The 10114-nt window shown below is 39.5% G+C and overlaps 1 protein-coding gene across 1 annotated transcript; it reads left to right on the top strand.

The window, feature by feature from the left end:
* Nucleotides 1-1706: 1706 nt before the first annotated feature.
* Nucleotides 1707-8038, top strand: DYNLRB2 (dynein light chain roadblock-type 2). The gene is made up of 4 exons (XM_062007595.1): nucleotides 1707-1720; nucleotides 1911-1986; nucleotides 5895-6062; nucleotides 7954-8038. Exons 1-4 carry the CDS (start codon nucleotides 1718-1720, stop codon nucleotides 7995-7997), a joined length of 291 nt encoding a protein of 96 aa, XP_061863579.1. The 5' UTR covers nucleotides 1707-1717; the 3' UTR covers nucleotides 7998-8038.
* Nucleotides 8039-10114: the final 2076 nt, after the last annotated feature.

The raw sequence follows: 10114 nt of genomic DNA on the forward strand, positions 1-10114 counted from the left end.
GCCCCAGTGCTTCCCATTGTTCAAAAAAAATGAAAGAAATCTGTAAAGACACCTCATTTCCAAAAATTCAGAACACTATCCTTCTTACTGAAACAAGACTGCACAGGAGTACTGATACAAGTTTGATTGCTGGCTGAACTGTTTGCAGGTGAAATGCAATTCACACAGCTGATACAGTGACTCACTCATACGGACCAGCATCAGCTGCAGGCATAGTGCTCTTGATTGCCTTCCATAGCATGTCATAGGATGGTGAGTTAACCTAAAATAGTAGCTTTTGAAATAAATATACTGGTATTTCTGAGAATTTCTCCCTTCCCTCAAAAACCACATTTTCAATTCAGTTATACACTTATCTGAACACACAGCAACTTCACCACTTCTGATTGATGCTGGCCCCTGCCAGTCTAAACTTAATAAATGTCTAGAATAATATTGTTGCAATAGATAGGACAATCCCACACACTGAAGTTATTTTCTCTGCAACATAGGGCCATAAACTGCATTAAATTATGTGCTGATATACTGCTGCAAGTTTCAAATATAATTGAGTCCTTAAAGTATTACAGATTCATAATTAGCTTGTTAATTTGTTAATATTTCCCTGGTTTAAGAAAAAAAAAAAAAGGAAAGAAAGGAAGAAAGAAAAAAAATGAGAGGAAAAAAGGAAAGAGGAAAAGAAAAGGAAAAAGGGTGAAAGGAAAAAATGGAAAAGGGGGGAGGGAGACTGGTCTCCCAAAACACCAAACTTTCTACACTTGCCAACTCTTTAGAGAGAGCAGCTTAAAAGTCACTCCAACGACAAGAACCCAAGAAGCTTCATATACAACACAGAAGGCTCAGTAAGAATTTAAGAGAAGGGGGCAAAAGGCACATAAGAAATCTATCAGTACTATCTACTGTGTGTATGGAGAAAGATGGCTCTTCATGTCTTGCACATGAACCTTGGCCCTCTACTATTTTAGTAACAGACAACAAAAACACACAGGTAACTTATTTACACAACAACATTATGAAAGTGGTTCACATCAATTTCAAAAGCCCAGAAAGCCATGGTAGTGAGTTTCTTATGAACATTGTTTATCTAGTTCTATGGAGTGATTGCAGCATAGCTAGATTGGAAAGCTGCTGTGGTAAAAAACAAGTTCTGCTTACCCACATAATACTTATGGAAAAAGAACAGACAAGGCAATGCTTATTCACAGGGAGGTGAAAAATAGCTGGTTTTAGTAACAGCAGCTAAACTGGTATCTTTCGGCATTGGTCAATATCAGCCTCAGCCTGGAAATTAACTAACAAAAATCCTCTCTACTACAACAGCAACTGCCGTTTATTTCACCTGGCGTACTAGTCATGGTCCATCAAGAGAGCTCAGCCCCGAGAGTGTCTAAAGCAGAAACTGACACTAAGTGCCGTACGTCCCTCGAAAGGGCTCTGCGCCCTCACCGAAGCGACGCGCCCCACCTGGGGCTTCCATTCACATCCTCCGGGCTCTGCTTGAGCCGTCCTGGGCCTCTGCTGCCCCCGGGCCATAGTGCAGGTGCCCTCAGCGCTCTGGCGCTGCCTCTCCCGGCTGCCCCTCGCCCGCGAGCGATGGGCCCCGCATAGGGCACGCGCCAAGCCGCCTCCCCGCCGGGGCCGCGCTCGGCACGCGCCGCCGCTCCCCGGCATCACTTCCGCCGCTCCATAGCAACGGCGGCACGGCGGCGGCACGGCCATGGTAATGGCGGCACTGCCGCCCGGCGCCGCGACGGGGGAACGGGCCGGCCGCCGGCGCCGGGGAGTGGCCGGGGGCGGTGCGGGGCAGAGGGCAGAGCGTCAGGGCTGCGGTCGGGCCCGGTGGCTCGCGGCCGTCGTCGGGCAGAACCGAAGTGGCAGCGGACGCGCTATGGTGTTCTCTCTCCTCACAGGCTGAAGTGGAGGAAACGCTCAAGAGGATTCAAGCCCACAAAGGGGTTATTGCAACTATTGTTATGAACGCCGAAGGTAAAACGCCGTCTGCATTCTCCAAGTAAAAAACTTGGTAGCGGCAATGGCAGTCGTAAGTCTTTAAGCACAAGGTTTCAGATGGTGAGGCGTTAGCACATCCGCTCACAGTGTTTGATGAAGGTGGCGTGATTGTCAACAACACGTGTTTCATCTTAAGACGTGCACATATGGTTTGTGGCTATTTCTTGAAGCTCTCCACGGGATGTAGTTTTTCATTCAAGTTAATGGAAAGCAGAAAAGTGAAGAGCCTGGACATGTCTTCTCTGAACTAAAGTGTTGTAATCTTAAATTTAACTTGAAGTTATGTGTTGTTACTTATCCCCCTTGTTTAACTAAACTATATTTTTCAGAACCATATCTTCAACGTCTCTTGGTAGGTTACAGAAAGGGAGAATGTGTGGCACTAAGCTGTTGCTTTTGCTCACAATTTTTTGGTCCAAAATTATTTGTATATGCAAGAAAAGTTAGAACAAAATCATCAGTAGAAAAGTACCTACTAAAGAAAGTTGGTCTTCTGTTATGGGAGGCATTCCATGGCACTGCTGAATATTAACAAGTTCTTTAAACTGTGTTAGATGTGTTGTCACAGGAGATAAAATAAGTTTCATGCCATGGTCAGCTTTGGCTGGGATCCTGAAGATTGCAAGCCAAAAGCAAAACTAGTCACAGAAATCAGTTTTCAGAAGCTAAGCTTCTCAGGTTCATCTGTTTTAGTCATTCCTTTACAAAAATTAAAAAGACAGCACAATTTACCCTGCCCATCCATTAGTTGACCTTTGCTTTTACAGTTCTAAAAAATAAAATCTATTGCAGTAGCAGCAGTTCAGCAACAAGAGGAAAGAACACTACGAAGGAAATCTAAATGTTATCCAGTCTTTAGAAAATGTGGACAATTTAATTTGTGTGCCTAGACATGTTAAGTAAAACCTGCCTTTGTTCACGAATGGATGATGCGGGTCAAGAGAAAAGTGCATAGCCTGGCAAATAGAAACTGAAAAGCTCCTTTGTGTCTGCACATGGTCCTGTCTAGATATAGCTGTTGACTAAGCTGAAATGCAGTCTGGTTTCAGAACAAGCACAGTTTTGGCCATTTCTGTATTCTGTTTCAGTAAATAGAATGTGACTTGATCCAATGAGCACTTGGACTAAACTGCAAACGAGAAGTGAACAAAATCAAGCACTTGGATAACACAAAGGATCCTCTTTGAGCTTGCAGATTGATACATTTGTCAAGGAAAACCAGCTATGTAATCTAATAGAAAAATTATCCAGTTCTCTTATGTTCTGTTACTCGGAACAGTTGACTTCTTGGCACAATATTGGTCAAGTATGCCTTCTCAATGGGGCATACTACTCTAGCCACTTCTGTGGTATTGAGGGAAAACTCAGATATGGCTGTGCAGAGTTAGGATGATAGCATGCATTTTAAAAGGCTGGTTTGGATTCTTTCTGTCTCAATTTTGATTTGCAAAGGAGGAACATTCCACTTCACTTTTTCACACATTAGACTCTTCACAGCAAGGTATAAAGTCCCCCTGTGTCCTGTTCAAACTTACCCTCACAAACCTGTAGAACATGTGGCCAGGCTGAAGCCGATGGCTAACACTAGTGCAGAAATTTGGGGTTTAATTTATCATTTAGAAATGTTTCAACACCATATGCCAGATGTGAACACTAGGGAGTCTGTACTCCATGAGGATCCATTCAAAGCACTAAGATGTTAGATTGCACAAACGAAACCTCAAAGTACGTGAGTCATTTTCAGTTTTTATGATGTCTCCAAATATCCATAATTAGCACTGGTCAATCTAATTGTTTCAAATCTTTCTGTAGAAAATTAATTTCTCTCTATCCTGAAGTATTTCAAACAAGTGTACAACTTAAATGAATACCTGCAAAACCAGTGCTGCAGTAGTGAGGTTTCTTAGGCTGTTCAGATTCTCTAAAAAGATTAAAACCTCTGTTCTTCACTAACTTCTTAGGCTTTTCCTAAGATTTTTGTAGCAGCGTAGGTACACTTAGGTGTAATAGTATGCAGGTGAAAGTACATTAAAAATTCCTGAATCAAACATTGCCAGTCATTTATTTTAATGATTAAAAGTTAGTTTGTTCATTGAAACAATATGCTGTGTACCCTGTTTATTTGGAAAATCTCATAAGCTGTTGCTGTCCTTCACAGTCGAGAAGGATCACACTACAGCATTTCTAATGAAGGATTTATTTGCCTTTCTCTAATTTGGGTGGCAGAGGCAAAGAGAATTTGTCCTAAAGTAAGCATAGCTCAGCTTTACTCTCAGGATGTCACTAGTGTCAACTCATTTTCATGTTATTATTAGACCTTGGAGGATCATTTAACATTTACCATTTTCATTACAAGTGCTGTATTTGTTGAAGCAATCATTTAGATACAAGGTCATATAAACCTGACACTAAATCATTGCTGCTTTTAAGGGACTTACTGTTTAACACTGTGATTATATAGATATTCTCATGCTAATGCAGTGCTCAGGAACACCTGTGTGTTTATATTAAAACATCCGTTTCAGTCTCTGTGTAATAAAACGTTAGACACAAAGGATGTACTGGGCCAGTCCATATACTTCATGGACTCATAGAATCATTTCAGCTGGAAGAGTCCTTTAAGATCATTGAGTCCAGCCTTTGTCCCAGCCCTATCAACCACTAGACCATTTCCCTAAGTGCAACATCCACCTGTCTCTTAGACCCCTCCACGGATGGTGACTCCAGCACCTCCCTGTGCAGCCCATTCCAATGACTGACAACCCTTTCAGGAAAGAAATTCCTCCTCATACCTAGCCTGAACCTCCCTGGTACAACTTGAGGCCATTTCATCTTGTTCTACTGCTTCCTTACACTACACATCCTGCCCGTATTCTGCTTCTCAAGTGACAGAAAAGATTTCCAGTGATTCAAATAACACCTTCCTAGGAAAATGGTGGAATAGTTTAGTGTGTGAGGTGGTTCTATTATTTCTTTTACTCCTTTGCCTCTAATTCTTTACTTGCCATGCACTTTTCTTTCTTTTTTCTTTTTTTTTCATGTTAATTCTTCTTTCACAATCAAACTCTTGAACTTCAGTCATATTACTCTATTTTTGTATTCCTATCCTGTCCATCTGGAGGAAGCAATACAAATGTATGCAAGGAGAAAATTTCCTTGCCAGCTTGTAATCTATTGTCTTTGTTAGTAGGTGAAATAAATTTTTTATCAGTGAAACAAGCTTATTAAAGACAAACAGTTTGACACTTGTAGGATTACTGTGAACCCTGTGTTTCATTTCACCTGGTATCCTATTCATATAAAAAGCATGATTTGGCAAATCATTGATAAACAGTGATTCATTAAATTATCAAAAAATAATTTTTACTTATGTGGTCATATTTTTAATAATTTGGATCAATACCTGTGTAGTACCAACTGTCAATATTTTGCTGCTAATTAGGAGGGATTTGTTCAAAGGGTGGATTTCTTGCCAAATGCAAATGTGCCACATCTGCCCTTTGACTGCTTTTGGTATTTCCCAGGGAATGTGTAACTTCTATCAGTGCAATTGCCAAATGCATTTAAGTGTGGGTCAGATTCTTGTAGCCAAGATACAAACTCGGTTACAATATGAACACCGCCAAATTGAATGTGATGGGTGTTTAACAACCTTAAACAGCAATTAGGCTCTTACAAAAGTTTCATTAGGCAGCTCAAGGTTTAATTGCCACTGGTTAATATAAATTATAATATAAAAAGCATATAGATACTTGAAATCAATATGATTCATTTCTCTACAAAACAGAAAAACAATTAAGTCCTTGCTTTTTCCCTTATGGTCTGCTGTGTGCAAAGAAAATGCAACTCACCTGAATGACTAATAGAAAATTATTTGTTTGCAGGAATACCAATAAGAACAACTCTTGATAACTCTTCGACGGTCCAGTATGCAGGTCTTCTTCATCAGCTCACCATGAGAGCTAGGAGCACAGTGAGAGATATTGATCCTCACAATGACCTAACCTTCCTTAGGATCAGATCAAAGAAACATGAAATCATGATAGCTCCAGGTAATATATCCATTAAGTTAACAATACAATTGTACATCCTTCTAAGATTCTTTTAATTCTTCATGAATAAGGCTACCATAGAAAATGCATTTTGAAAATAACTACATGAAAATATAGCCATGTAAACAGATGTGTTAGGATTTTAATGTACAGAGTTTATAGTCCTGAAGCTTGGAGACAAGAAGTCTAGATCTTATTTCAATGTTCTGATTTCTGTGGGTTTTCACAAAAGAAAAATGGACAAATACATATATATATCAAGTAGTGCATGTGTGTTTATATAGTACTAAAGCTAGCAACTTCATTTTAGCTCCAAACAGATGGAAAAAATCTTTTCTCCTTCATAAAAATTATTGTTGTTATGTCATGATGACTTTCTAGCCATAGATGGGATTTGTGTCACAGATATGCAGTATTATCACCAACATAGTAACTGTGATAGAATCACTTTCCTTAAAACAATCAGGAGAATCCATCAACCTGCCTTGAACTCATGGTAAATACAAATCAATGTTATTTTGTTAGTCATGTCTCTAAAATAGATAAGGTCAGATGAGCTGTGGTGAAGCTGTGGTCAGTTACTACTACAAGGCAAATCAGACAAAGTGGAAGTGATTGGTTGGGGCTGAGATGCTGTGGACAGTAGCTAAAATGAGAAACTAACAGTGTGCAGGATTTTGACAGCAATGTCCCATGAAGGCACACAGAACAGAAAGGAAGCTACAGGAATTTCCTCAGTGTAGCCACCGAGGAGGATGCTGGCTCTGAGCTTGTAATGATGGACAGCCTTCACTGAGGCAGTCCTCTGCAGCTGGTTGTGTAGCAAATGCCCTAGGTATGCATTACCTCACCTCACTGGAATTATAAATAATGCTGCTACAAACCATTATGTGTGAAAGAAATTTGTCACTGCAATTAAGTGTTAACATTAGTCATCATCTGATACTAAGATTAACATTTTAGTTTAGTGTCCATGTTGGAGTATAAACCTAATGCAATTTTAAATCGTGGTTTTCGGCCATTGATTTAAACTGATGCACTTGATTCTTATTTTGCATTTGCCCTTCACTTAGTTTTTACAGGTGACTTTCAGACTAGTAGCTATTAAAGCATGTTGCTCTGAAAATAAGTGGTATAAAATGTGAAGCTTTTTGGCTAATCAATTGTTCAAAGGCTTGACTGTATTTTATTATACTAGAAGGTGGCAAATGAACCACCCGTGGTTTATATTCAGTTGCTTTTTGATGAAAGTGACAATGCAGGAGTGCAGTTTCTTACTCTCCAAAGCAGAAAGGACCCTGCTAAATTCACTGGATACTTTCAAGAAATGTTTCGTTTGAAATAGATAATGTTAAATAGCTGTCCAACTGAATTGTTTCCAAAACTTCCCCAGGCTTTTAGAATTAGTAGGCAAAGTCTGGCACACTTAGAATGTATTCATAGTAGACATCTATTCAAATCTTTTCTGCTTTTTTCCTGTCTAAATGGGGTTCTCAATTTTGAATAAACTAGTTAGTGAACTGAAAGAAGTTGCCTGCACCTGCAGAAGAGGCTGCAGATGTCAAAAGTTTTTTATTGTAACAAGTGCTAGCTTCCAGGTGCTTATCTTGTGACTTTTTTCATCACGTTCAAATATCTTTGCAGCTTCTTGAAAGCTTACTAAAATAGTTTTAATATGGTATAGTTAAGCTTTATGACACAGATTTTCTTCCCTGTAATCTCAGAGTTTTGTACAAAGCGCTTATAGTTTCTCCATTTTTTTATATATTGATAAATGCCATTGCTTTTGCTTATGGGTTACAAAGAAAAAGTTGGAGAGGAACAGATGAATAAAGAATAGCAGGAAATAAGATTAAATATTTTAATCCAACGTTTTTGAATCTTTTTGCAGATAAGGACTATCTCCTGATCGTTATTCAGAACCCATGCGAATAGCCCTGCTATGGCAATATTTTTAGAGATAGTGATGTACTTCCACTTGTTAAATTAATATTACTCGTTGATATTTAATATCAAGCATAGCACCAAGTAATTTTACATAAAGTGTAACTGTGATGACTAAAATATTGCCAATTTAAAGTTCTCAGTTGTGGCTGTATCAATTTGTGTTTGTGCAAATCATAATGCCTACATCAAAATATTGTATGTTTATCTTGATACTCAGAGAAGAGCAATAATAAAGCAAAATGCTTAAAAATCTCTCTAATGGATGTTCAGGCTATTCTTGCAATTAAACCATTCTCTATACATTCCTAATATTATGCTGGAGGAGAAATCCCACATCATGGGAAGTTGTAGATCATGTGTACACATAACATCTACAAACATGTCCCTGCAAACTAGAGTAAGCACAGTTACACCAACCAAAGAATGCAAGTGTGGTTCGGTTCATATACAGTACTGTTTGACAACTGCTTAAGCCTTTAGTTCCCACATACAGGCTGCTGCACACATTAGTAACATGGGACAAAGGGTTGGTTAAAGCTCAGAGTGTTTCCCAAATCAGATCCCTGATTATATAGTAGCACCAGAGATCAGACAAGCGTAGTTGAGTGCCTTTAAAATAGATGCACTCATAAAAAGGCTGATGTAGGGTTAAACTACTTCCAACTCCATTCTGTCTAAAGACATATGATGTGGTGCCTCAGGGTGAGTCTGGTGGCTGATGTGCCCTCCTGGCAGTGGGAGGGCCGAACGGGACTGGATGCAGCACCCCTGTTCTGCCCACCCTGTATGCCTTGGCTGAGGGTGAGCATGGCTACAGGCTTTCCTCTCCTGATCCCAAAATAGCACTGAGCTTTGCACTTGAGCCTATGCAGAGGCATTGTGAAAGTACAGGGAGTCTGAGCAGCCCCTGTGCTTGAAAAAATATCCAGTCATACTCGTACCACAAATCATCTCAGGTTATGTAGATTATATATAAATGTTATCAATTAGATATTTAAACTTTAACATTTCAGATTGTCTCCAGGGTTTGTTGTTGTTCTTTCCTGTGTCTAGATAAAAACCCACTTTTTCTAGATGCAGGAAGGAAGAACAACAAATGTGTGAGGTGGCTGTGAGGATGAAAAGAAAAATGAATTTATTGAATACTGATCAGGGATCTTTGTAGTACATCATATGAATTGTGGTTGAGGTTATGAAACTGATAAATCACTGAGTGTCTCAGTGGATATGGAGTCAGCAGTTTGCTATTAGGACTATGTTATGTATCACTCCAAATTTACACAAAAAGGACTATCAAAGCCTGGTGGTATTTTTTTTTCAAACCTGAACATTTGCCTGGACTTTGCCAAATGGCTTGGAAAGGCTGTATTTCACTGAAAAATCTGGGAGAGCTGCTCCTGCTTCTGGGACCTGAAGGTACCTGAGCTTTAAGATTCCATGCCCAAGCAGTGGGGACCAAGTAAGACTCCACCCTGCTGTGCATTGAGAGGAAGTGAACCCAAAGGCTCAGAGGCCCTGTGTGATGGAAATGAAGCCCAGCAATCCAGCTGGGCAGGGCAATTCGAAATGCTAAGAATATGTAAATCAACGGGACACTATTGCTGGCACTTAGTGTAGTCGGTGCTGTGCCAGAAGAATTTCCTTAGCACTGGAGGGTTTTTCAATCGTGCACTGGAAAACTACCTTTTTAAGTTGTTTGTAATGAACCATATATTGACAGGAAGCAGTGCTTTAAAGCTACTAAGTTTTTGTTATCTTCTCTGCTTCTGTTGTAACAATTTTAAAAATCCAAGCTATTTATTGTTATGCATTAGTGAACATTATTCTACTAATATCCTGTCCTGTCAAAAGCCTACCAATTGAAAGCCCAAGTTTTTGATTTCAGCACAGACCCTCAACTATTGCTGGATTCCAACTACTATTAACATGTATTTGGGGCTAATAGTTTTGCTTCTGTAGTTTTCTCTAAGAGCATTAAATTCAGTGGAGGTTTCACTGTGTAAGTCCAGAAAACTGCCAGAATTACAGTCCCTGTTACACTTTTGTATTGTCAAAAAGAATATTGCTGTTGCAATTTCCAGCATCATTGGAAAATGTCCTTCAGC

This window comes from Colius striatus, chromosome 14, assembly GCF_028858725.1.
Source record: "Colius striatus isolate bColStr4 chromosome 14, bColStr4.1.hap1, whole genome shotgun sequence".
Taxonomy (NCBI): Eukaryota; Metazoa; Chordata; class Aves; order Coliiformes; family Coliidae; genus Colius; species Colius striatus.